This window comes from Hibiscus syriacus, unplaced genomic scaffold (assembly GCF_006381635.1).
Source record: "Hibiscus syriacus cultivar Baekdansim isolate YM2019G1 unplaced genomic scaffold, ASM638163v2 tig00110597_pilon, whole genome shotgun sequence".
NCBI lineage: Eukaryota > Viridiplantae > Streptophyta > Magnoliopsida > Malvales > Malvaceae > Hibiscus > Hibiscus syriacus.
In genome coordinates, this window is record NW_024062795.1 from 1434652 (window position 1) to 1462397 (window position 27746).

General features: G+C 35.6%; 2 protein-coding genes and 2 pseudogenes across 3 annotated transcripts; 3 read left to right on the top strand and 1 right to left on the bottom strand.

Moving 5' to 3' along the window:
• The first annotated feature begins 4354 nt into the window (after positions 1 to 4354).
• On the top strand, positions 4355 to 7370 carry LOC120134448. Its single transcript, XM_039150880.1, has 2 exons — positions 4355 to 4939; positions 7076 to 7370. Exons 1-2 carry the CDS (start codon positions 4670 to 4672, stop codon positions 7232 to 7234), a joined length of 429 nt encoding a protein of 142 aa, XP_039006811.1. The 5' UTR covers positions 4355 to 4669; the 3' UTR covers positions 7235 to 7370.
• Positions 7371 to 8276: 906 nt separating this feature from the next.
• On the bottom strand, positions 8277 to 11114 carry LOC120134358 (annotated as a pseudogene).
• A 373-nt stretch (positions 11115 to 11487) lies between these two features.
• Positions 11488 to 25129, top strand: LOC120134557 (secretory carrier-associated membrane protein 1-like). Of its 2 annotated transcripts, none has more exons than XM_039150992.1 (13): positions 11488 to 11705; positions 12169 to 12231; positions 22428 to 22529; positions 22633 to 22695; positions 23128 to 23161; positions 23268 to 23390; positions 23703 to 23765; positions 23852 to 23945; positions 24131 to 24179; positions 24267 to 24337; positions 24479 to 24530; positions 24639 to 24704; positions 24798 to 25129. In XM_039150992.1, exons 1-13 carry the CDS (start codon positions 11652 to 11654, stop codon positions 24882 to 24884), a joined length of 921 nt encoding a protein of 306 aa, XP_039006923.1. In that variant the 5' UTR covers positions 11488 to 11651; the 3' UTR covers positions 24885 to 25129. The 2 variants fall into 2 exon arrangements, with proteins under 2 accessions (XP_039006923.1, XP_039006922.1); XM_039150991.1 differs by having other exon boundaries at positions 24131 to 24175; positions 24270 to 24337; positions 24798 to 24914.
• A 525-nt stretch (positions 25130 to 25654) lies between these two features.
• On the top strand, positions 25655 to 27262 carry LOC120134771 (annotated as a pseudogene).
• The last annotated feature ends 484 nt before the right edge of the window (positions 27263 to 27746 follow it).

A 27746-nucleotide genomic window follows, 5' to 3' on the forward strand; every position in this document is an offset into this window, starting at 1 on the left:
ACTTGTTACACCATAAGTCCTCGATCGGAGCTCGAGAAAGACGGTCACGTTAATAAAAAGGTAGCGAGAATTGAGAACCGCAGACACACGAACCTGTAAGAAGCCATTCGTGGCAGTTGCAAATGGAAAGAGAAAGGATCTTTACGTAGCCTGTTATTACACTGTATTACCGACCAAAGCATTTTCTGCACCGGCTTTTTTGTGGTGCTGGTAGCCAAGCCTCCTCTCTCTAGAGACATAAATCACTCGGGGAAGTTCATTTACTTCGATGTCACAGGCACCGCTATTATCAGAGGAAAACCTGAAACATGCGAGGGTGATCACGCGTGTTATTTCCCGACCAAGGAGTTCCGTCTTGCATTGTCCATCCTTCTTTTGGTGTTTTCTTAGCCTTTGCAACTAAAGCATTAATTCTGATTTTGGTATTAGGCCCTATCATGTTCCAAGAAGTGTAGCCAAAGAAAGCTTCAGGGACTTTCATTGCTCTACGTTCTTTCACGAAAGATGGTTGTATTTTGTCCTTCAAGTAATCCATCTTCTGCGAGAAGTAAAACTCCGGTGCCCGTGGTTCTATGCTGAAGAAAACTATGAATTGCATCTCTTGTTGCTCTCTATATGTGGTGTTTCAATGGAGCATAGAGTTGCGGAGAGAAATGGAAAGGATTTGGGAGCTTGTAGTTGACATTTCCCCGTCGTGAAGTGGTCGACAACAAAGAGCAACCAAGAGACGGTAGATGACAGCACCGATGGCCGCGGCAGTGGGTGGAAGTTAGGGTTTCTTATTTGCAATTTTAAAAGAAATTGATTTAAAAATAATAATAATATTTTTAAGTTTTTTAAATAATTTTTTAAAAGAAAATAAAAATACAAGTATACAACACATATCAGATAATATTTATTTATAACGATCGTTATGACAGACACTTAAAAGAATAACGACAGAAACATTAAGTACCAACTTTAAACAAAAAATACTTTAAGCACCTAAAATGAATAAAGAGTATAGTTTGAATATTTATTTTTCATTAAACTTTAAAATTTTAAAAGCGGGTAATTTAGATAAGATCTTAAAAAATAATTAAATAATCAAAATAAAATCATAAAAATTATTGCACAACTAAATATATAATTTTCTCCAAATAATAATACGCAAATGAATATTAAAGTCCATATCCAAGTTCAGTTACATCCATTATCCCACATAAAATTCAAATCAGACCCTAAACCCACCAATTTTAAAGGCCGAACTAACCCAAAGACCCAAATCACAACAACCCAAGCCTGAATCTGATAACTTGATTTTTATAATTTTAAATTAAATTTATTTTTCCAATGATTATATATGAAATGATTAGGATATCAGTTTCTTTGTCAACTGTTAATAGTATGCGACTTGGTTGGCAACGTGTAAACAGTTAACTGGTTAGATTAATAAGAATAAAATACTGATGGTTAAAAATAAAATCTTCCATAATTAAATAGTTATGGTTGTAGTTTACTCTTAAATTTTATACTGAATAAATAAATAAAGACCGAAATGGACCAGTTCTCAAAATAGTGGGCCCTTAATTTCATCACACGATCTAGTAGGGTATCATGTTCTGTATTTGTAATTTTTTTTCGAAAGAAGAGAAAAGTAGTTTGTCTGATGACAGAGGTAAAGGGAAAAAAAGTGGTTCAGAGTTCACATGAGCCCAAGACTATCACGGGCCAACTGTCTGACCCCACCTAAGCCCAATGATCGACGTTGACCTGCTTCACATATATAGAGGGTCCAGATTTAATCTCATCTTCGGTGGCAGATGAATATCCAATAGTATTCTAACACGTGGTGTGAGGGATCAGTCGTAAGTTTGATAACACGTGTCTGGCGTGGCCCCATCCCTTGTGGCGATGGTGGGGAGACTGTAAAGTCATCAACGGGAGCCATGCGATGTCTCAGAATCGGACCACTCCACGGCCCACGCCACACCACACCACACACCCAGAATTTCTTCTCTATTTAAATTAAAAAGTTAATCTATTTTATAGAATTGTTTTTCAAATATAGAGTGAAACAAAATCTTTAACCACTAACAATAAATATTCATATCATGATATACATAGTGTACTAATTTGAAACCTTAAAAGATAATAATAAATTTTTTAACTATTAAGAACGTTTAATTCATGCAACGATTTAAAGTTTAAATATAAAGATTAAAATTTATTTTTTAAAATATAACAACTCTTAATATATTTAAAACGTTAATAATTTTGTGAATATAAGAAATTTATTTTTATTATTAGACTATAATATTTACTTTTCATATATTTCTTATTTATTCTGTCCCATTAAATTTATGTATTTTGAATTTTAAAATTTTTCTATCCAAAATAAACTACTAGAAAAGTTAACATATAACGCCACTTAATAATATTAAATTTTTGAATCACTTGTTGAGGATTATTTTGTTATTTTTCTTATTTTATATGATTTGACATGTAATTAAATTTATCTTTTAAAATTACGTGTTTGATTAACATAAAACAAAAAAAATAAGACATGTTCAGTATTTTATTTTATTTTTCTTATTAATTCTTTTAAAGAAAAAATCAATTAAGACAATCGATAAATTAAAATGATACCGAAAGGACAGTTCAAGAGTGTTAATCATTCATTGACTGTAACCGACTCCCGAATCTGACATATTTTTGTAAATGTAGATAAGGTAAGATGGTAAATTAAGGTGTCCGATCAACCTAATTTTTATTTTTTATTTTTAAAAATAAATGATCGGTGGCGTTGTAACGTGTTTTATTTAGTCGTAGCCCAATTCTGAACCCACCCGAAGGACGGTTATGTCAAGAATAAAATATGTATTTTTAAATTAAAATGAAATATATAATTTGAAGTTAATATAAGAATAAATAATATTTAATAATTTAAGGCACAAATATAATATATTTAGTAGTTTAAATTAAGAATATAATATATGCAAAAAGTTAAGATAAAAGTAAAATATATTTTTAAAATTTAAGATAATAATAAAATATATTTTTTAAGTTAAGGTAGAATAAAATATATTTTATAAGCTAAGATAATAAATAGATAGATAGTAGATAAATATAAGTACTTGAAATCATAGATGTACCCAAAGAATCATTAGAGATAGTCGTATAGTTTAAAGAAATTAATTTCTCAAATATTTTTTTATTCATGATTTAATTTTATACTTTTTAAAATTTTATAGTTTTAAATCTTTAAATAAATCATTTCTAAGCGCTGGAAATTGTATTTAAGGGACCACGTCACAGGTCATGTTGTTGGTTGCTTGCCAGTAACCGCTTGATATATATATTATGAATTTATTCGAATGTAAACATTATTTACCAACAAACATCTAGTCTGTAATTCTGATACTCTAAACTAATTAAAAATTTAACTCAGATACCACAATTTTTTATTATTAAAAAAAGCACACTTAGTTTATAACTTTTATTAGTATAAAGGCTTAGACTTTATCCAACACTCTGTTACTTTTTTCCTAAAGCGAAAAATTAGTACTTAAGATTTGAATCAATTCTCCTTTTATCAATTTTTTTGTTAAAGTATTTCTCAAGTCCTTTTGTTATAGATACTATATCAATTTAGTCCTTTAATACTAAACAAATGGATTTAGATCCTCTATTATAGAGATTGATTTAAATTCTTCATACTATTAAATGAAACAATTTAATCTATGTACTAGTCAAATGAATTAAATAAGACAATTATTTTTATATATTTTACACTTACTATTTAATTTTTTTAATATTATAATTCAACTATGAGAAAAGGATTTCATTTGTAGAATTGTAAAAGCTATAAAAATATTAACTCCAGTAAACAATAAATGTTAGTTTTGTAAAGAAGAAATTGGCTTTATTTCGTTCTTTTTCCTGGTACAAGAATTATATTGATCTATTTAATAATATAGATATTAATTTAAACTAATCCTTATAATAAAGAAAATATTTTAGATCAGTCTATATAATATAAGGGCTAATTGATTCATTTGATAATAAAAGACTAAGTTGGTGTAATCTCTATAATTTATAGAGGGACATGATAAGTACTTTGATCACAAATTTCTTATATTATCATATGAAAAAAATTAAATATATAATTATATCAATTGAATTTTAATTTGATTTATATGATGCCACAATGCTGTATTTTTATTCAAATATCTATATATAAAATATTTATTAATTTATTAACGTTAATGTCAAATACATATATAGTAGCAAATGCAAATTCTCCTATTAGATAATTGTATTGTAGAAGACTAGAAGGTGAAACAACAGCTCTACCTTCAGGCAAACTTAAGCCCAAAAGGCTCTCATTTTCAATCAGCTATAATATCTCTTCTCCAACCACTCTCCTTGAGCCTTGAAGGGCAAAGAGCATTTGTTTTAGAAGCACAAGTTTTGGTGCATATTAGTATATAAAGCAAACGCGTGAACCTGCAGAAAGAAGAATACTCTGCTTCAACTCAACTCTCAACTTCAATCGGTGTTTTGTTGATGCATGTCGTAATGGAGAATACTATGTACATTCATGGGAATGGATATATATATACTCAGTCCTGATGTTTACAAGTGGTTTTCTTGATTCTGCTGCTTATAAGCTTGGTGGGTTTTATTAATGGGTGATGAATATCATTGGCAAACGGTTCCACCCACGGTGGCTCCGTTGAATTTAGAGAGGGAAGAACACTGGAGACGTTTTGACAACTCGGTGAATGCGGTTTCTTTTGGGTTTGTAGCCACCGCGATTCTCATATCAATGTTCCTCGTTATGGCTATCTTTGAGAGGTTTCTCAGGCCAGCTTCATTCTCCTCCAATGGTGCAACCCCTAATGATCTTGAGTCTCAAGCTATGTTCAATGCCAAGCTTAATTACCCTTCTCCCAAAGTAAGCTCTCTCTCTCTCTCTCTCTCTCTGAAACTTCAATCTTTTTTTTTTGGGGTTCAATTCAAGTATAGAAATTTTCCATAAGATTTTTCTTGGTGTACAGAAGGAAATGGAATGAGTGATCCAGAATTACACATAGTATTTGTTTCTTGCAATTTGTTTTTTTATTTTATTTTAAAAAATCTGTTTAGTACAGGTTAATGAGTGGACTTGGCAGCATGATTGTGACTATTCTTTTGCTGTCTTTTTGTGTGTGTGTAATTATAGCTAATTTGGTGCATCAGTTTGACTGGTCATTATGCACACACTGCCATTGTTGCATGAAAATAAATCCAATTGATTACTAGACAGCCTACACTATTGCCATCATAAATTAGTGCTTTTCTTCTTTTATCTCCCTTATTATCCTTTCAACATTTCTTCATGTCTCTAATTCACACATAATTTCATTGTGGACACAACTTTCTTTTGGTTTGTTTGGGGACAAAATCTCTTTTCCTATGACAAAAAGGTTGGTAGCAAAGGACCCATCTTCTATATGTATACAGGCCACCCAATTTACAGAGTTCTGCATGACCTTTTTTGTTTTTACCAAATGAGTCATAGTTTAAACCTTTAATCTATGTTTTTCTTTTTTTCTTTAAATGAAGGACAGCCAACAATAATTGCAATTTTTATAACATAGATACACAGATAAGCATTATATATATGTTGTCTATATGGATTCATTAGGGGTAAGGGGAGCATCATCCATCACCGGCATGTGATTTTTGTCTCAAATGTCACACTTAATGACCGGCAGACTTTAAATGTTGCCTAACTTTTGTTTTATTTCTATAATCATTTTGACTTCTTTGAGCTTCCATCCAATCAAGTGTGCAAATAGAGGTCAAAATGAATAAATATCCCCTTTAGATCTTCACAGGAACCAGCAACAAAATCTTGCTTAAACCTTTTTTTAAATGCCACTTCCTCATATATTGTCGTTTTGCATTAAGTGCATAGCCATTCCATGCTGAATTGTTGGTTGGATGCAAGTTTTTTGGCTAAAACTATTGGCCAACATCATCACCTGATGTGTTAACTAAACTGAAGCATTGAATAATGCTAGCATTTTGTGCTGTGGGTTTTCCATTTTGTATGATCAAAGCATGGCACGCCTTCATATGTCCCTTCTCTCTCGTTTCTTTAGTTTAATGACATATCGTCTTAGCTTTGCTTCCCACTTGGCTAGTCCATCACTTGTGACTATTTTTCAATGTGATCCGGTTGTTAGAACCCCTTGATTTGAGAGAAAATGTGGAAAAAAATTCAGACAATGGTTTTATTTATTAGTGGGGAATTGTGTTGGCTCCATTATTTTATATGCTATGCTTGTATCCCAAGAATGCCCCAAACTCATCCTTTTGTCTCTTCTGAGGTTTTCAACTGCATTGGTTAATGAAAGAACAATATAATATTCTTGTATCTGCTCTAACCTCCTACGTAAGTCATACTTCTGCTATCATTCCTCCATTTATCGAATTTTAAAGCCTATAGAGTTCCTCGAAGTTTTCTGAATTTCATATTCTTTGGCCAACTATAATTTATTGACATGATCACAGTTTCACGTGATATACCAGTTAAATATACTATCTGACAACCAAATCTATTTATCCGTCTCAACTTACAAATAGTCGTCATCACCCTAGGCTTGACACCAAACTGAAAGCATGTATAAAAATCACTATGCAAGGTTGGAAAAATGGACTTTCTCTCTCTTTTGATCTCTCTCGATTGTTCATCATCTTCTTCAGTTCGTCCATTATATCTTTCCTCTAGTTTGTGACTCCAAGGAATGAGCCGTAAAAAACCACCGCAGCCCTATTTCTCCTGTCAACAAATATATATAAAAAGAACCCTTCAACCACAATTAAGACTTTGTCTAGTGTCTTGAATTTTTTTTGACAAGGGAAAAGGATTGTTCATGATCAAACCTGGGACAGGAGTCTTGATATCATTTCTCTTGTCACTACACTTGTGGTTTATCCAGTTTCTTGAATGTACCTTCACTGGTTTTGATTATCTTGCATCTTTACAATTGCTAGGCTGTTTTTTTTTTTGCTTCTATGTTTTAAAGTGTGTTTAATTATGCAGATGACAGTTTATGCGAATGAGGTATCGGTTTTAATGCCCGGTGAAGAAGCTCCTACTTTCATTGCACATCCTGCTCCGGTGCCGTGTCCGCCAGACCACACCTTGAAGCCTCTGCATCAACTCAACCAAAGCGTTGGCGTGTCTTCAAGCTTAAGCTGAAGCTACAACTGAAGTATGACATGAAAACAAAGAACCAGGGTTTTTGTACATTTGCATTTGAGTTTAACTGAAAACTGTGTACGCAACATTTTTTTTTCATTTAATGTCTAATATCTCAATTTGTTATCGTTTTAAAGTGGACTCATCAACTCATTAATTCTGTGATACGTAACATATAATTTAATTATATTTCATCAAGATAGTTTGGTTTTAAAAAATAGATGTTATTTTCATTTTTAAAAGAATAGAAAATATTGAAGAAAATTTGTTTGGTTGCAAAACTAAAAAAATGTTTTTTTTCAAATAAAAACAAATTTGAGTAAAAATTTAAAAACATTTAAAAAATATTTTTAGTATTTTCATTAAAAAAAATAAAATTAAAAAAATCAAAATTAAAAAAATCAAAATTTGAGATTTTATTTATTTATTTATTTATTACGTAAAGGTTAACTATTACAGCTCATGTTTGCCCAAGGGCATTACACTCTAAAAGAATTAGTGGGACGATTTCTTCTGGGAGATCAACAAACACTTTGCATTCTCTTACTTCAGCTTTCCTTATTTTTTCCATTTAAAAAAAATTCAAACATTTAATGCAAAATTCTTGTTATAAGGATTTGACTTCGTTGAGAATGCAAAATTCTCTCTAAAAAAGAAGAAGAATAATGGTCAAAGTAACTATTCAATCCAACATTAGGAATCTTTTTGCTCTAAAATAAAATATTAGAAAGCCAAAATGTTTTAAAAATGGGAGCCAAAATGAAAATTTTAACATTATACCTTTTCTTAATTCCATCAAAATATATGCTCATGTTTATAACTTCTTTTTTTTGGTAAGCCAAGCAGAATTTAAGCTTGCTTAATGAGGTTTTGGTAGTTTATCGGTATATCCATGAAAACAGTTGTATAATACAAAGTCGAAGGAGCACATCCTCGTAAAGAGGCTTAATAGCCCAATGTAAAGAAGAAACTTGTATTGTACTTTGGGGACAAAAAACAAACCTTCATAAAAAACCATTGATGCTAAAAATGAATGCTTATCCAAGTAAAACCTAAACCTTGATCATAATTCATAAAACATCAAATTGTAGCTTTTATATATTTACAACAATAGCATATACAATACAAACTTCAATCAGAATTGGTGTCATACTGCAACAATTAGAGCACCAAATCACTGGCTGCCACCCCCCAACCAATTTATCAGCCGAAGCAAGTTCATGATAGCCAAAGAAAAACAATAACATAGGTATGAAGAAAAAAAAACGAGTTATGAAGAAGCAGCACGATCAGATTCAATCATAGATTTGATGTAGAACTCTCCGGCCTTGTAAGATGACCCGACCATGGGACCAGACGCCACATCGAAATCCCAGCACATTCACACTTTTTTAGTAAGTGTTAACTATTATTACATCTTCAATTGCTAATTCAATATTCTGGCAAAAAATAAAGAACAATGCTATAGCAAGTTATCGACGTCATAATTCATAAACTAATAAGCATTACATCATATTATATGCATGATATATAAAATAATATCCTATGAATGGATCAGCTTATGATTAATTAATAAAAAAAATTATATTCATTTAAGAAAAGAAACTTAAGGATCGGACGAATATGATGTATAAACTAATTAAGACTGCAAAAGCAAAGCAAACAATTAGCATGATCCCAATCAATGACTTTCCTTTGCATGTTGCATGGCTATAGTATTTGCTGCCACAGCTCTTTGGAGAAACTGCAGCCTAGGAAACACTGGGTTGTTAGTAATATAAAAGGTAAATCCTTGATCAATATTATCCTCAAGTTCGTATGGAATGCCTTCATTTACATTATATGGAGAGAAAGAAGCAATAGATTGTCAGCCATTCTATGGAGGAACCACCACAACAGCAATGCAAAGTAAAGAGAACAGTGTCCATGAGATTATGGTGTCTTAGAAAAGCTGTGGCTGACTCTGTAAATTCAGCTTTGTCTAATGCCTGGGAGCTAAACTTTGGCATTTTTTAATCTTAGTATTGTTGTTTTCATGTAGCAGCATTTCTGCTTCTATTGGATAAGAAATTTCAACTGTCAGCTCCAATCATGAATGGCTAAGGTGTTTTAAAAGGGGAAAAAAAAAAAGATGAGATGAATATAGTTTGCAAGGCTAGTATTGGCAAGTCTATTGTCATCTATTCTATCATTTTCTTTTCTAAGTTTTAGATCCCTTTCCGCAAAAAGCACTTTAGAACTATAGGTGAAAGCAACTTAACAAGATCCGCTGAAAGAGACTTTTTCTCAACAAACAATTTTTGTCAACTAAAACAAAAGCACACTACCAAAGTTTATCAGAAGAAGCTAGATAAGATAAATTGGTGAGGCATTCAATCAATATAAGGAGATATGTCGGCGTAATTAATGAAGAAAACTATAAGTGTATAAGTTCTAGAATAAAACATCACCGCATACCATTTCCATGACAATGGCTCGATATTTTTCAAAGGCTTCAGGTGTAATGTATTCTGATACGGGCATGTGGCGCTTTGATTGTCTCATATACTGACCGAACGTCATCACATCAACACCTGCTGCTCTAACCTTCTCCATTGTTTTCACAACCTGATCAGGTGTTTCTCCACATCCTAACATTATTGAAGTTTTGGCAAGTGTTCCAGAAGGAGCGTACTCTTTGGCCATCATTAGAACATCCAAAGATTACTTAAAATTAGCACGGTGATCACGCACAGCCCTTTGAAGTTCTTCAACAGTCTCAATATTATGAGCAAAGACATCCAACCCAGATTTTGCAACTCTCTCTACACAGCCGACATCTCCCCAGAAATCAGGAACTAAACAACGAAAAAATAGTGCAGGCAATATCAGCTAAAATGTAATAACTCAAATTAGATGAGAAATTCTGAAGATGCAAATAAGCAAGAACAGCCCCTTATTATGCAATTCTGATAAACTCAAACAAGATTTCAACTGATAAATTCAAACAAGGATTTTACTTCTCTAAGGCCATTTACTATCTATATATAAAAGGTGCAAAGTTCAACCTTGGATGTCAGGACATGCCAATAAATCAAAGATTAAGTAAAGTTCATAAGGTAATTGGTACCCAAGGCTTCTATAAGCATTTTAGGCTTCAAAGTTTTCAACTTCTCAAACGTTTCCGCAAAATGCCCACTTCCTTGATCAGGCAAATCATCCCGGTCAACGCTCGTATCACCACGTAATCCAACCTCCGCAAAATTCCTCGGTTCATCGGGATCTGGTGGAGGCGGCGTTCGCGATGTCTTGACGTTGCAAAACCTGGAATACCGCGAACAGTAAAATTTGAACTTAATTGTTTGCTACATATGCATATCGTTTTTTTCAATTAATCTGGAGTATCTGTTCAAAATAATGCTCAACAATTTGATATTAAACCTCACAACGTTGACGTTCATAGTGCTTGAACGAGACCTCAAGAAATAATAACAACGTTGACGTTCTTACAGGTATCACCCAATATCATTATGGTGGCAGTGGCGGTACCAGTCTCGCCACCGGCCCAGCAGTCGCCGAGATTGGGGCATCGAGCTTCTTCGCAGACAGTGTGGAGCTTTAGTTCCCTTAATTTGGTTTTAATCTGGACGTATTTTTCGCCACCGGGAATGGATTCCCTCGTCCATTTGCGCTTGGGGAGCGGTTTTTTCTTGGTCCCGAATTCGACGGAATAGAGGTTATTGCTTTGGAGACCAACGAAATCGGAGAGGGTCGGAGATTCAGCGGCGAGTCTGGCCCGGAGAGCAGCGAGGGTGGGTGAATCGATTGTGGAAGAGAATGGTCTTAAATTTGTGGCGGATGTTAGGGTGCGAACTAAAGACTCAGAGCGAGTTTACAACATTTTCTCCTGCTCTAGTTTTATTTACAGCTTCTCTTTTCTGTTATTGTTCGTGGATGAAACAAACAAATAAACAACTGGAAAGAGATGACGGGTGAATTATGGGTGGATGTGATTAGGATTGAATAAAATTTAATTCGATATGAAAAAAATTACCTTTTGAACTTTACTTAATCTTTGATTTATTGGCATGTATATGGATTCAATTCATTGCTTGTATATAGTAGAAGAACTTGATAACAAAGTTTAACCTTTATTTTTAAAAAAATTAAAAGCAGCCTAACAACTAAAAAACAAAGTGAATTGGGCCTGAACTAAAAGTTGAGTCAAGCCCATTAGAATCCGTACCGACGTTGGCGTTGCGGCTTTAGCTTTACTGAATCCTCTTGCTTTCATTTTACTTCCTTCTTCTCCTTCAATTTTCTTGAAGTCCCGTCTTTTTAACTATCTTTATCGCCAAACATTGCTTTATTCTCAGCGTCTCAAATTCAGATCTGCATCTAATTGTGTTAGTGTCAGTAGTTCCATTCTTGAGATTCGATGAGTCACTTCGATTCCAACCCTTTCGCGGAGGACGAGGTCAATCCTTTCTCGGTAAGTTTCTTTTTTCACATATTCGTATCCCACTTTTTTCATAACATGTCAGTGATTTGCACATTGTTTTGTTTTCTCCATGTGAGATTTGATCTGTAGGTTTTCTTGACTTGGATGACTGATTAGCTAAATTGCTATATCTGTTTCATTTCTGCTGCCGATTCGATTTTTTTTTTTATGTTAGAATTAATTCATTTTAAGTAACTGTGTCATAATGTATCTATAGTAACTGTGTTCATGTATTTTCACTCTTCATTTTTGTGAATGTAAAGCTTCGAAGTGAAAGACTAAAACATGTGATGATGTGAATTCATTTTACTTGTTTTTCTTAAGCTTGAACATTTTTTAGCGGTAATATTAGTGATTTAAGTTTTAACTTGTGCTTGATGAGTTATTTTTTTGAAGCTCTCATTTACTGTTTTTGCTTAGAATGATATGTATGATTTCATTTTGTTTATCGCAGGATCCAGTAGTTAGGAAAGGATCAGGGCAATCAAATTTTGGTGGAGGTGCCTTTTATACTACTGTAAGAGCTATTTTTCGTGCAATTGGGTGGTTACCTGTAACCCTTGACCCGACCTATGCGTTTCGACTAAGTCTAGTGGATCACTTTATGATTATTAAAGACATTTTCCGAAACCGTTATTCCATCAATATAAAATCACATTATAAATAACATGAAATTATAAACAAATTATACTATCAAAATCCAACTCGTAAATATAATACCAATAAATAATAATTAAATTTAAAACATGTCTTCAAATTCAAAATCACAATAAACTGAGCAGTAATAGCAAAATAGTCATCATTATAAAATCCGATATTTTAAAATAAGATCCATGTCACCAAAATAAAGTCAACTTGCAAGATAAAAACATTACAATCTGATTTACTTCAAGAGATATGTTGATCCTCCAAGTGCTCGAACCGAGGTATCTAACCAACAGTATCTGAAAGGGAAAAAACATTTTCGAAAGGTGAGCTAGGCTCAGTGTGTCTCAACATTTCCATAAAATCACAATAGGTACATTAAACAAATCATAGTCCAGTAAATCTCACAAATTCATAAAAGAGTTTAACTTTTGAAAATCATAGTTTAAACCCTTTTCTGGTACACCATCAATAGTTCCCAAAATTATTTTCCATATAGCTTACTTTATGCACATAACAAAAAGAAAGCCGACTTAAGGATAGGCTATGAAGCTTGTATCCTTAAGCCCAAGTCAATAAGTCCATATAGCTTACCCTAAGCACACAGCAAAGGAAAGCCGACCTAATGAAACATCTTGGGGTCCTCAAGAGTCACATTAGGCCCAATTAGCTTGATCAGAGCTATTCCATCGTAATTCAATTCCAAAATTCAATTGCACCGTGACATAAATTCCATAAATCCAAAAACATGGTAATCATATACCATTTCAAGACAAAAATTAGATCGTAACCATATTCCATAAATTGTCACATTAAATTAGTGCATCCATAAAACAATAACCAATGAATTCGGTGTACCACATATTAAAACTGTTGAGTTAATCGAATGACGAAATTGGCCAAGAGGGGGGTGAATTGGCAATAAAAATTTTGTGGAAGCTTTTGCAGAAAATTGAAAGTAATTGCACAGCGATTTACAGTGGTTCGACTTTCTCAAACAAAGTCTACGTCCACTACCTTAGCTATCCACACTAAGGATTTTCCAACAAATTCACTAATTTGTTCTTTCTTTTGAGGCCAAAGAGATAACCTTACAATTCCCTCAAGTATACCCCAACTCTTGAGAACACTCTTTTCTCAAAGAGAAGATTACAAATTTGCAAACTTACAAGAAAACCTCACAAGGTAAGATGTTTGCACAATTCTAGAACAAAGAAAAGAACACTCAAAGATGAATACAACTGAGCACAAAAAGTGTTCTTGAAAGCAAAATGAATATTGAATGAAAATGGGCTTGAAATGCTCAAACTTGAGGTTTGATGCTTTCTCTTTGATTCTCTCTTGATTCTAGTTGCTTGATGTTTCTTGTTGTTGATCAATGGCTTCTAAGCTTGCTTAAATACACCTTGGATCACTTCTGAACGTTGGGGATAATTAGAGAAGATATTATAGCCGTTTTAGTGTGAAAACATTTAATAAAACAGCTTGGACAGTGGGGGGAATCGGTTCCCTCTCATAGGGAATCGTTCCCTAAGTGTAAAATTCAAATATTTCGACCGTTGAACAAGGGGGAATCGTACCCCCTTGGGGGGAATCGGTTCCCTCCGAGCATTCTGGAAATCTCGGAGCCAAAACATTCAGGGGGGAATCGGTTCCTCCTATGGGGGGGAATCGGTTCCCTCTGAGTATTCTGGAATTTTTGGCTTTGAATTGGTTCGAAATACTTTAAAATATTTTGAAATTATTTATGATTAAAACTTAATTTTACACTTAAGTAAGGATCAAAAAATGATTTTTGAAATATTTGGAGTAATGTTTTGATATTCGAATAGTTATATCGAATATACTTAGAAAATCATTTGGAAAATCTTAAAATTCATTTAACTTAATTTGTTATATCGAAATATTAAAATGTTTCAACAATCTCCCCCTTTTTGATATAACAAAATTTAAGATTTTTGAAATCAAGTTTTGAAATTACTCCCCCTTACTTTAACACTTCTTCAATTTATCATGTAAAACATTAAACACTTATTCTTCTCCCCCTTTTGTTAAATCAAAAAGACATTGTAAAACAGGTTTTGAAAATCATTTAGCCAATTGATTTATTAATTATAAGCTTAAGCTGCTAAGATCACAATCAAAAGAGAGGTTAGCCATTAGTTTCAGAAATCAATATTCATAAATAAGTGTATGGCAAAATTGGTCATATTGCTAATGATAATGTAAATAATGCAGAAATGTATAAAACACACAATATAAGTCCACACCATTCATATATCCAAATCCACAAATCAAACAAATCAAAATGTTGAAACAATATTCATTTTGTTCAAAGTTTTAAAGCTAAACATAAAATCAAGCATCCGGATCGGTAGGAGGAAAACGGGCTCGCATAGCGGCCATCTCGTGTGTGAGTTCATTTATACGAGCGTTGGTTGATTCATTGTTTGCACGCATCTCCCAAAGAATCTCTAATTGTGAGCTCCCTTGTGGATAAATGAGACTCTATAGAGGAAAAAACGCGAGTCCATGGTAGCGTATCGGAAATCGAATGTCTCCATAAAGGATTGAAATATGGAGGCATTTGATGCGTTTGTTGTGCTTGCTCCTCGGGCTGCTCTTCGGGTAGTTCAGGTTCTTCTTCAGCTTCATCAATATCCCTCATTAATTGGTCAAACTCGGGATCTTCGTCAGCTTCGGGTGGCTTGTGAAGAGCTAGCTCCCGGAGTAGAAGAACGAACCCATTCACCGGTTTCTTTGTCCTTACCCATCCCGCTCTCGTTAAGGAAAGAAGATTTATTTGTTTCTTAAGAGGAAAAACGGCATCTAGACCGACTCTAAGCCCAGCTTTGGAAAACAGATTACTCAAAAAGCAACCGTAAACTAGAGATGAACAGTGTTTCTTGTTAGGAACAGATTTACGGTTTCAACAATTTCAGCAAAAATAATCTGAGTAGGTTAATTTTAATACGGTTTTCGAAACAATGTAACCACCAAAGATCCAAAGCTCTAAGAGTAGAATAACGACCTCCGGATGGTCGAAACCACCAAGAAATCATTAGATGAAGAAACGCTCATGTAGGTCTAAGACACTCGCACTATCTCTTCTTTTATAACGAGAACCTAAGATTTGTTTTTTCATTCGAAATACCATCATTATCTAATCCAAAAGTATTGGCTATATATGCCGGGTCAATATATAAGAATTGTCCTAGAAGGTAGGAACGAATTCCTATGGTTTCGGTTTCAGCTTGGTTTTTAACACTACGACATTAGAGTAGAATATACACAGTTGATGGTAAACGATGGGTTCAAGATCAAATAGTTTATCAATTTCCATTCTTGTAAAATGGGAAGATATTTAAAATTGATAGCTAACATAGCTTGACGAGAAGGAATACGTTCTTCCCAGATTTTGTAAGAATCGAAATACTGATAATACCAATATCGGTGATTTCTAGACCCAGGATGATTGAAACACGAATTTTGGATAGTCAAGTTAGGATCAGTGGATTGGGATTAGAATTGGAATAGAATGAGGATTTGGAGGTGGATTTGGTTGACGACTGGAACGACTAGATGAAGACCTAGGACGTTTAGGATTTGACATGTGAAGGAAATCGGAATAGATATAATAACCTGCAATTTTAAAACAAGTGTATGCAATTCAATTAATCCCAAACTCAAATGAGTCCTCAATATTTCAAGATTCTCTAAATCAATCCTAATGGGCAAAGTTTTTGAAAAACTTTTGAAAAATATGGTTTGAGAAACAATATATGTATGGTTTTTCATAACAACAATATATTTTGATCAAACACAATAATTTGAAAATAACAATTTTTTTTTATTATTTCGAAATTTTTTTTTTAAAAAAAAAATTTGAAAAATTCTTGTGTCTTTGATGAAATTAGTTGTAACATCTAGTTTCTAATCACTAATAATCAATGCCCGATCACTATTTCAACCTAGAACTATTGAAACTAATCCTATGTTCAAAAATAATGAAAAAAAAAAGAGTTTAGAAAAATTTACCTTGAAATATGAAGATTGAGGGGATTTAGATGTTGTTTGCACGATTTTAATGATTCCAGGTTTGGAAGATGATTTATGAAGCAAATTCCGATTAATATGTTGATTTGAGGCAAAAATGGAGATTTAGGGGTTTAGAGGGTGAGAACGGCGAAGAGAGAGAGGAAGAGGGTTTTTGGAGAGTTTGGGGTTATTCTGCCCGATTTTAGCAGAACCCCAGGGGTATCGATTCCCTGTGGGGGGAATCGGTTCCCCTTCAAAAGGGGAATCGGTTCCCTCATGGGGGGGATCGATTCCCTCTGCACCAAAATGCTAAAATCTTATGGTCGGAACACCCGATTCATCAAATCCATGAAAGTTGCAGGAGCGTTCGTCAAACCAAAAGGCATCACTAAAAATTATAATGACCATATCTAGTGCGAATGGCCGTTTTTGCAACATCAGATCCTTTAACTTTCAATTGATAATACCCCGAACAAAGATCAATTTTAGAGAATATAGTAGCTCCTCGCAATTGATCAAATAAGTCATCAATCCTGGGTAGTGGGTATTTCTTGACCGTCATCTTGTTCAATTTCCGATAGTCAATACATAATCTTAGCGACCCATCCTTCTTTTTCACGAACAGAACTGGAGCTCCCCATGGTGAAGTACTATGTCGGATAAATCCTCGATCGAATAATTCTTGCAATTGGACTTTCTCCTTAAGTTCCTTTGGAGCCATACGATAAGGTGCCATAGAAATAGGTGAAGATCCCGGATAAGTCTCAATCTCGAACTCTACCTCTCTATCAGGAGGTAACCCAGGCAACTCCTCCGGAAAAAAAACATCAGGAAACTCGCTAACTGTACGAATCTCCTCGATCGTGGACAATGCACCTTTGGTGTTCAAAATACAAGCAATGAATGTCTCATATCCCTTCCGGATCTTCAGAATAGCCCGCTTGTATTCGCATCAAGCTTTACCTTGTTTATTCAACCAATCCATTCCAAGAATTAGATCGAACTCCTCTAAAGGAAGCTCCATAAGATCAGCGAGAAAAATTTCTCCCTGAACCTCGAGAGGACAACGGAATACTTTATTCACTAATACCGCTTGCCCTACTGGACTTGTAACTGTAACAGTATTTTCAGTGTTCTCGATCGGAATCTGAGGTTTCGAGATACTGAGCTCGATCATAGGAGTGAGTGGAGCCATTGTCCAATAATGCAAAGTATAGAGTAGAATAAATGTAAATGTACCTGCAATACCTCAGGCTTATCTCTGTCATCACGACGTCTAGTGGCATAAACCAAAGCTGGTTGTCTAGCCTCAGAACTGTTGGCCCTCTCTTTTGTTGAGGTCGGCTCTACTGTCTGTCCTGGACGCTGATCCTCGAGTCTTTCCTTGACTACGATCTCTAATTGGGGTGTACTGTAGTCTGCGAACGCACAGGAGTTTGGGTAGCGGTCTGCTCAAACGAAGCTAGCTGAGGACAATCCATCCGATAATGACCACTAGATCCACTTATAGCAAAGATCATCTTCTTACGAAACACAATACTCTGATATGATACCCCGACAGCTAAAGGTGAGGATGCTGCAGGCCTGAAACGTGTATTGCTTCTCTGAGGGCCAAAGTACGAGTCTCTTCCCGGACTGTGCTGATGACTCAACGCCTGAAAATTTCTTAGATCGTTCTTGATCAACACGCTCTCTACCAGAAGCTAAAACCTCAACCTCTTCCGCATCTTTGGCTCTGCCCACCAGCACATCAAATATCTCATCCTGATGGGTTAACTTGCCTACGCAGCTCGTATCTGAGTCCAAGGGCAAATTTACGACATCGATCTCTCTCCGTAGGTACCATACTGAATCCATACTTCAACAACTTCAAGAACTCGATCTCATACTCAGAAACAGTCATGTCTCTCTGAACCAAGTCTTGAAACTATTGTGTCTCTGAGTAAGTAGCGCTCTCCCAGAAAACGACTCCGAAGCGATCCTTAAAGAAATTCCAGGTCAAATGATCGGTAGGAACACTACTGGTCACTGACTCCCACCAGTGTAGGCATTGCCATCTAACATCGCACAGCACCCTGATATCTTAGTTGAGTCTAAACCCAACTGATCCATGCGTCTCTTTGTATTCTGAAGCCAATCCTCAGCTTCAGTAGGAGCTCTACCAATCTGTCCCCCAAAAGTTCTAACTCCATTGGCAATCAAAGTCTGCGAAATAGGAACCTCAGATACAACACCAGTAGCTCTGACTGCTCCTTGTATTAACTGTAGAAATTGTTTACCAAAATTCTCATCCAAAGCAACTCCGGTAGACTCTGACTCAATATCGGTCGCTCCTATGATCGGTGTAGTCATGCCAATACCAGCGGCAGGAGGCAGATTCGTTGGGGTCGTAGGAGCAGGATCACCTATCGGAGATGGTGGATCTACCCGTATCTCATCAATCGGATCTGTAAATCTAGCCACTCGACCTCGTCCACGGCTAGTTCAACGACCACGTCTAGCACTCATTTTGATAGATCTCAAGTTTACTACAGAAGATAAAACTTAGGGTTAGATAAGCACTTGGAGTCTCGAACACAATTTAAAAATCTTAATAATTTTGTGACATGGCCTTAGTAACTCGTTTTGTAAAATATTTCAAAACCGTATTTTCAATGTGGACTCATACACAGTCCGAGGGTTAAAAACCAAAAGCTCTGATACCAATAAATGTAACCCCCTTGACCCGGCCTATGCGTTTCGACTAAGTCTAGTGGATCACATTATGATTATTAAAGACATTTTCCGAAACCGTTATTCTATCAATATAAAATCACATTATAAATAACATAAAATTATAAACAAATTATACTATCAAAATCCAACTCGTAAATATAGTACCAATAAATAAAAATTTAATTTAAAACATGTCTTCAAATTCAAAATCACAATAAACTGAGCAGTAATAGCAAAAGAGTCATCATTATAAAATCTGATATTTTAAAATAAGGTTCATGTCACCAAAATAAAGTCAACTTGCAAGATAAAAACATTACAATCTGATTTACTTCAAGAGATATGTTGATCCTCCAAGTGCTCGAACCGAGGTATCTAACCAACAGTATCTGAAAGGGGAAAAACATTTTCGAAAGGTGAGCTAGGCTCAGTGTGTCCCAACATTTCCATAAAATCACAATAGGTACATTAACAAATCATAGTCCAGAATCTCACAAATTCATAAAAGAGTTTAACTTTTGAAAATCATAGTTTAAACCCTTTCTGGTACCATCAGTAGTTCCCAAAATTATTTTCCATATAGTACTTTATGCACATAACAAAAAGAAAGCCGACTTAAGGATAGGCTATGAAGCTTGTATCCTTAAGCCCAAGTCAATAAGTCCATATAGCTTACCCTAAGCACACAGCAAAGGAAACCGACCTAATGAAATATCTTGGGGCCCTCAGAGTCACATTAGGCCCAATAGCTTGATCAGAGCTATTCCATCGTAATTCAATTCCAAAATTCAATTGCACCGTGACATAAATTCCATAAATCCAAAAACATGGTAATCATATACCATTTAAAGACAAAAATTAGATCGCAACCATATTCCATAAATTGTCACATTAAATTGGTGCATCCATAAAACAATAACCAATGAATTCGGTGTACCATATTAAAACCAATGAAACAGTTCAGTATAAGTAGGGAACACACCTCGACAATAAGTTCAAATAGCAATCTACTGATTGTGGTTTCACCACGCTGCTACAGTTTTCGAACCTATTTTACAATAACACTATTACTTATGAGTAATAAATATATCTCTAAAATCATAAATTTACGGGTCTTACGGGTGAATACTGGCACACGTGGTTTAACTGATCTAAAAGAGCTGGGCCGAGCTGTCGAACGATCTGGAGAGTCTCTTGTACCTTCAAACAATAATAATTTATCAGTCCCAAATCCTATTTAATTGTTCAAAGCTAAACTTCTTAAGTATAAGCATTTTTCGGGTTTGACTATCAATTGGGGTATTTCGAGTCTGAATTTGGCCAAACGGATTGCGGAATCGGAATCAGGACGTCGAAAAACATAAAGTATGACTTTCTGAAAATTCAAATTATTGGTCAAAGTCAAAGTCAACCACTTTGACCGTCGATTTGGAGGCTTTCGGGTTCGAATTTGACGAAACGGACCACGGAAACAGATTCGACACGTTGAAAACTATCAGGATAGGTATACTCGGAAAAGATTAACGATCGTTTAATAGCCGGTCAAAGCCGGTCAAAGTTCTGGTCAAAGGAGGTCAACAAACTGTTGAACATTTTACACAAATAGCACCCTTTTAAAATAATTACCAAAATAGCACCATTTCAAATTAATTACCAGAATAGCACCAAAACCGAATTATTTACCAGATTAGCACCAAAACCGAATTATTTACCATAATAGCACCGATCAACGGTCAACGATCGGGTCGGATCAACAGGTCGGGTCGTGATCGGTCAAACCGGTCAAACCCTTAAGAAAATCGGTTGAACCGGTCACTCACTCGCCCTACGGCGACGCGTGTGGCGCGTGAGGTGTCCTCCGGGGCTCTAAAAATTACGGAAAAATTTCTAAAAATTATTTTGAGCGTTTTCGAGATACTTACAAAGCTCGGCTCAAATTTTTGAACGGCAGAGAGCTCGAATTCATCAAATCGGGAAGTTTGACCGGTTCACCTCCCCACGCGCCGCCGCCGCCGGAGAAAAAGGAGAACACCGGTGGACTTGGAACGGCACAAGGAACACGATGGTGCGGGAGGTGTCATAAACGGAGCAACGATCAGCGATGAATTTAAGATTTTCTCAGCGATAGAGCTAATAAAAACGACGATACTTTGACTGTAAATTCCCGACGTTTGGCCGCGTTTCGCTTCAATTAATTTGAAGGGTTTGTTCCTCGCTCGATGATGAACACAACGGTGGTTTCAAAACAACGATCAGAATTCGGACGGCGTTGGAATCGAGTTTGGAAGTTGTGTGCATGAGAAAGAATTTGTGAAATTGATTTCTGTTTTTCAAAACAGAAATCACGCATATAACAATTGCCTGCCGACACTCCAAGGTTAAATTCAGGATTTGGTCCCTGAATTTTCTTTAACTTTAAAACAAGCTCCAAGTTTTAAAATCTTTCAATTTAATCCCAATTTTCGCCAAATTTTCACAATTAAACCCTCCAATTTCAATTAAATATTATTTTGAAAATCGGGTTGTTACATTACCTCTGCCTGCATAATGTTTGATTGTAGAATTCAGTAGTTGTAAATAGGAAAAAGTGGCAGTTGGCAGAGAATTGTTGACACACACTGACTTCTTCTGTATGTGTCTAGTAATGCATAGGTTGATTGCAATGACTAGTTAAAGTCGATCATCCATGTTCACATGTTAATCATGCTTTGACTTTGTTCTAACTAATTAAGAGTAGTGGGACTAGTTATAGTTTTGTGATGGTTGCAATGGTGAGTTTGGTTATCATTACGGAAAAATGCTAACAATGTTTGAATTCATAACCCTTCCCAGCAGCTGCACTTTATGGTGCTGGGTTTCAATGAATTCTTTTCTTTCCCTACTCTTAAGCAGCTTGTTTTCTTAGAATGGAAATTAGATAGATCCAAAAATAGGTGCTAAAAAAAGTCCTCATTATGCAGGCCAAGAATGAAAGCAAAGCTCGAGGAGTGTAATGGAGGGATGAAAATGCTTTCTCTCTGAGACAGAATATTTGGCTTGATGGTCATGTATATCATGATATTTGGGAATACGGCCTGTTGAAACCTGGTTGTTGGTGCTGTTCTGTGCACCATTATTTGTCCAATATTTGTATAGGACTCATTTCCCCATTAGCTTATACCTTGCTTTTGACCTCTTTTTGAAAGAGTGCTCGTTGATTATGTAGCTGGTTTACTTTCTTGTCTTATATATTCTGTTATATGTGTTGTGCTTGTGTATGCAAAATTAATGATCCTGTGCAAATTCTTAAAGTCTTGTAAAATACACAATTTTTAGAACCCCAGTAGTGTTCCTCCTGCAACATCAAGGCTTTCACCCCTCCCTCATGAACCATATGACCGTGGTGCAACTGTAGATATTCCTCTTGATTCTGCCAAGGTATCCTAAAAGTTTCCGTATGTTGAATGGATGGCTGTCTTGTTTGTGGATATTATGTTTAAGAAAAAGACTTCTTTTGACATTTTTGTCTAATTGAATCTAGGATTTAGAAGCGAGAGAGAAGGAACTTAAAGCAAAAGAGGCTGAATTGAATAAGCGGGAACAGGTAATTTGTTGCCATCTGTTTGCACTCGGATGAGGCTTGCTGATGAATAATTAATCTGGTGCTTCCAATTTATGGCTTGCAGTATTTGGTATCATTTGTGAAGTTATCCCTTTTGCACTGACGTTCCAAACATACACATTTCTGATGTAATGTAATTATTGCTATCTGGGCACAAACAATGAAAACTCTAGTTTTCTCGGTTTCTGATTCATATTTCAGCTTAATTGTTTTATCTGTCTAAATGCTTGTGAAATATCTGAATGCTGAAGTCTTTTCTTTTCGTTAAGAAAATTCTAAATTATGCAATGACTTGATCCTTGAATGTTCAGACGCAATATGTAACTGTATTATCTGTAAGGTGGTTTTGAAATTTACTTGCTTTTAGAATAAATTGTGCTTATAGTAACTGAGTGTTATCGTTATGTTTTGCAGGAATTGAAAAGGAAGGAGGATGCAATAGCACGAGGTAGGTTCTTCGTTTTTTTCCTTCCTTTTATCTTGATGACTTGACAAGCTTCTGCATTACCAGGTAAGCTTGATTTTGACATATGTTCTTGCCTTCTTCTTGGTATCTGGAATTGTAATAGAGGTGAAAAATTGGCCACCATTTTTTCCTATTATCCATCATGATATTGCAAATGAAATACCAATCCACCTACAAAAGATGCAGTATGTTGCTTTCACAACATTTTTAGGTGAGTTCAAGTGCAGGTTTTTCTGTTTCTTTCTTTCATCACAATGTTACTCTTATTATCCATAATCATATTGCAAATGAATACCAATCCGCCTAAAAGAGATGCATGCAGTATGTTGCTCCTATTGTCCATCATTATATTTCTTTCTTTCTTTTGGTACATATAAGCCTTTTGTGAATCTTGCAATTTCAAAAGGTAAATTGTATTGGTTGTAATTTACATTTCCAGTTCATGTCTTGAAAAATGCTTATGTTGCCAATTTCTTATTGTGACCAATGCTGACTTCAGTCTAATGTTTTCTTGACATGGAAGGTTTGGTTCTTTGTCTTTTTTGGAATATAGTAGCTGTTACTACAGCTTGGGTCAAAGGAGAAGGTGAGTTTTGGAAGTTAGTATTCCCCTATCATTAAGTGGTTAATTTCTATTTTGTCTTCTTAGTGGGAGCTTATATCTTATTCCAGGTCCAACAATTTGGTTTCTTTCCATTATATATTTCATATCTGGGGTCCCTGGTGGCTATGTATTGTGGTATCGCCCTCTCTATCGTGCTATGAGGTATACTTTTGGGTTATTCCTTATTTCATTTACAAGTACCTAAAAACTGTATCTGTCCAATTATTGCTTAAGAAATTATAGTACTTGTGGTTATTTCTACTGTCTCGAGTTCAATGATAATAAATGAAAGCTTTTATTGTAAGCCTTAATCTTATCTCACGTCTCTATGTTCCTTTCATTTACAGGACTGATAGTGCATTCAGCTTTGGACGGTTTTTTTGTTTTACATGGTATGCTTCTTGCTTCCTTGCTGTAATTGTTACATATTCATGGGAGATATGCTAGAAAGCTCGTCATTTATTACTCTTGTCTTCTTCCTAGCAGTTGCATATTGGCTTTTGCATCTTTGCTTCAGTTGCTCCCCCAATTATTTTCAAGGGAAAATCCCTTGCGTAAGTTCGTTATAACTTTTTCCTCCCTAGAGGATTTTGAATGTTACGGTTTCTTTTTTGTTTAACTTTTTTTATAGAGAAGATAACAACTTTTTAGAGAGTGGTTGGTAATCTGTAGCTGATGGTGTCTTCATGATGCAGAGGTATTTTGCCTGCAATTGATCTCATTGGCGGTTCAAGTGCTTTCGTGGGGGTAGGTTCCAAACTATGAGGATGCTTTGCCCGCAATTGTTGTTTTTGGTTTTACTATTCATTCGTCTCTGAGAAGGCTTGACATTGGCTGCATCATTTTGACCTGCAGATATTCTACTTCATCGGTTTCGGATTTTTTTGCATCGAATCATTACTGAGCATCTGGGTTATTCAGGTCACAAATCCCTAGTCTTTCATGACCTTTTCAGTGAAACTGCTTCATTCTGTTTTCTCCTAAAACCTTTGGTGTTCTCTATTGAATTTGCAGCAAGTTTACATGTATTTCCGAGGTAGTGGTAAAGCTGATGAGATGAAGCAAGAGGCTGCAAGAAGAACAGTGGCAGCGGCATTCTGATAGTGTATGGAGGCCATCGCATAAAGATGGTATTTGCCGGTGGTGGGCTTGGATCATGTCTGATGAATTACAATGTACTTGAATTGCTTCTTCCCACACAATTTTCTGGCTGGCTGGCTGGCTTGTCTAATCATTTTATTGATATGTTGTTTAAATATATATACATATACATATACATTCATGAATGAAGAATGTTGAAGAAAACAGATTAAAGTTGGACACAATGACATAAAAATTTGTGGATAGCAAGGTTTAGCAGTTGTGATGCCCATATTCCAGTGCTTTTCATGATAGAAGGATACTTGAGCTTAATCTCTGCTTCCCAATATGATAAACGAAGAACAAACTCGGAGCTAATAGTTCAAACCTGGAAACGATTTTCCATAATTCATTTTCTTCTTAGCTGGGAGTTCTCTTCACTCCCATTATTAGTTTCAAAGGTTACAGTGACGTATTAAAATTGATATTCTCGAATTCCGACTGTCCCAATTAACCAGGTAAAAATACCAAGAGGTAAGACAATTTGGTTGAAGTTATGGAAGGGGTATTGTGGTAAAAAAGAAAATGTGAACATTGAAACATTAAAACAATGCTTAGTCTCCCTTCTTCAGAACCAGCGCCTGAAAACAATTCTCATGCTTCTCCGGATAAACTGAGTAGTTGAAATGGTTCTTTTCACATGACGAGTAACAACTAAGCCCACTTCTATCCCCTTCCATTTAAAACATCTCAACTCATTTCACCAAATGAAGAGATCCATCCTCATGGCAATGGGGTTAATATCTCAAAAAGGTAATGGAAACGGGCAGAGGGCAAGACCCTGCGGGTTGCTGCTGCTTTTGGCATTTGGGGCCACCATGCTTGCTAATTGCTATTATGGCGCTCCACAAACTCCGGGAGAGACGCATCTTCAACCTACTTCTCCAAGAGAGTGGCCGCCGCCTCATTTCTCTTCAGCTGTTGTTGCAGGTCGCTTCTCTGCACCAAACATGGCATGCTCTGGGCCTTTTTTTATTCAATCATAAACTACTAATGATATTTTGAGAGCTATCAGGGCTGTACATGATAACACTGTTTACTGTTGTTTTCGATCACAGAAACAAACCGAATACACCAAAGAACTGAAGAAGTAAGCTGAAGAGACTAAAGCAAAGATGAGCTCTTTCAGAGAGCAGAAAATGGAGGTGGATCTTAGGCTCTTGGAAATGCAATCTACAATTGATTCCCTTAAAGATGAGCAGAAGACCATGGAATCTGAACTCGAGGACAAACTAAATGAGATCAAACTGCTACGACTTAAAGAAATGGAGTCATCATGAACTCCTCACGTGACTGCTTTAATAGCAACTTTGAAGCAACAGGAGGCTGAAATCCAGGACTTGAACCAGCGCCTTCACTCTTCGGTTTGAGTTTGGTCATCAAATCGTCCGATAAATATAACGATTACAAAGGAAAAGACGGAGTTGAGACGCGAGGATGGTGGAGAGCATGAATCTTCCACATATGAAGTTGGTGATAATTCAACAAAAGGTCTGGAAGGAAATGAGACTAGATCAGGTTACCCTCAGGAAGAAGACAACAAAGAAAGTGCTGATAATGTAGATGAGAAAAACAGAATGTACATCAAAGGAGGAGGGCAACAGCAGAATCTGGAAAATGGAGAAACGAATCGTGCAAGAGCTACTGCAACATCTGATCAGATGGGCGAAAGCAAAAACAAAAGTAACTTTTCCGGGCAGCCTGGAAAACTTAAAAGCCCCCTCCAAGAAAGTGAGGTTCGAAAATTCCAACAGAATCATCAAGGTCGGGACAAACTGGAAACAAATGAGAGTAGTAGTAAGATTTCAAGCTTTGCAGAAGCAGAGAGATTTGGCAATTTAAGCACAACAGAGGGTAAAAGATGGAGATTAGCTGCTAGGAAGAGATTTCTAAATATGAAAAATTCTGAAATAGGAGTTGAAAGCAAAAGTAGAAGATTTTCAAAAGAACATGAAGATGCCATAAGAAGCATGGATGAGGGGGCGGAACCCGAAAAACAGAAGGGAATGGATCTAGCAAAAGCTAATTTGTTGAAGCATCAGAACTCTGAACCTGAGGACATTGACGACAGGAAAGACAGAAGAGAGAGCGTGGTTGAGGGAGAAAACACAATGTCAAACAACCAACATAGCTACGAGGCAAGACAAGTATCAGAAAACAGTAATTACACACATGATGTCAAGCAGCAGAAAATTGAAGAAACAACCGACAACAGCAGGTACATGAAGCAACAGAAGAAGAAAGCTGTCGAAATGGAGGCTGCAGTCACAAATAAACAAGCAGCATCAAATGATGACCCTTCCAGTGAATTTATGTCAGATTTGAATATAAACGAATAGATGCGGCTGAGACTGAGGTTTAGATAACACAACTTCCCAAGTGTCATGTCCTAGCATTCAGATGCCTGCATTGCTCTTAGATCAGTAATTAATTGTCCTTTCTTTAAGCAGTGAAGGCCATCATCTTTAGACTTTGGAAAAACCTAAAAGGCCAAATATGAGATTTTATGTTTTGGATTGGATATTTGGATATTCGAATAAAGTAACATTGCCAAGACATGGTTCAAATGTTCATTGTTGGTTTACTTTTAAGATATATGCTTAAAAAGTAATTTTCAATTGTCTGATTTTCTTCTTTTTTGTGAGTGTGCATGTGTGCACGCATGTGTTTTTCAAACAACCGCAGAAAATGGAACACTTGTTGCTAGACTAACTTTCCCATGACCAACCAACACTTACTCTCCCTGAGAATATTGCTCATGCACATCTCCAGTTTCCAGGCTTGGGACTAGGATGCAAAAACTAATCACCCATATATATATAT

Bases quoted from the DNA above. Each gene is read 5' to 3' on its own strand.
- LOC120134448 (XM_039150880.1), top strand. From the start codon at position 4,670: ATGGGTGATGAATATCATTGGCAAACGGTTCCACCCACGGTGGCTCCG. The intron at 4,940-7,075 runs GTAAGCTCTCTC...TTAATTATGCAG, and splicing joins TTAATTACCCTTCTCCCAAA to ATGACAGTTTATGCGAATGA.
- LOC120134557 (XM_039150992.1), top strand. From the start codon at position 11,652: ATGAGTCACTTCGATTCCAACCCTTTCGCGGAGGACGAGGTCAATCCT. The intron at 11,706-12,168 runs GTAAGTTTCTTT...TGTTTATCGCAG, and splicing joins ACGAGGTCAATCCTTTCTCG to GATCCAGTAGTTAGGAAAGG. The intron at 12,232-22,427 runs GTAAGAGCTATT...CACAATTTTTAG, and splicing joins GAGGTGCCTTTTATACTACT to AACCCCAGTAGTGTTCCTCC.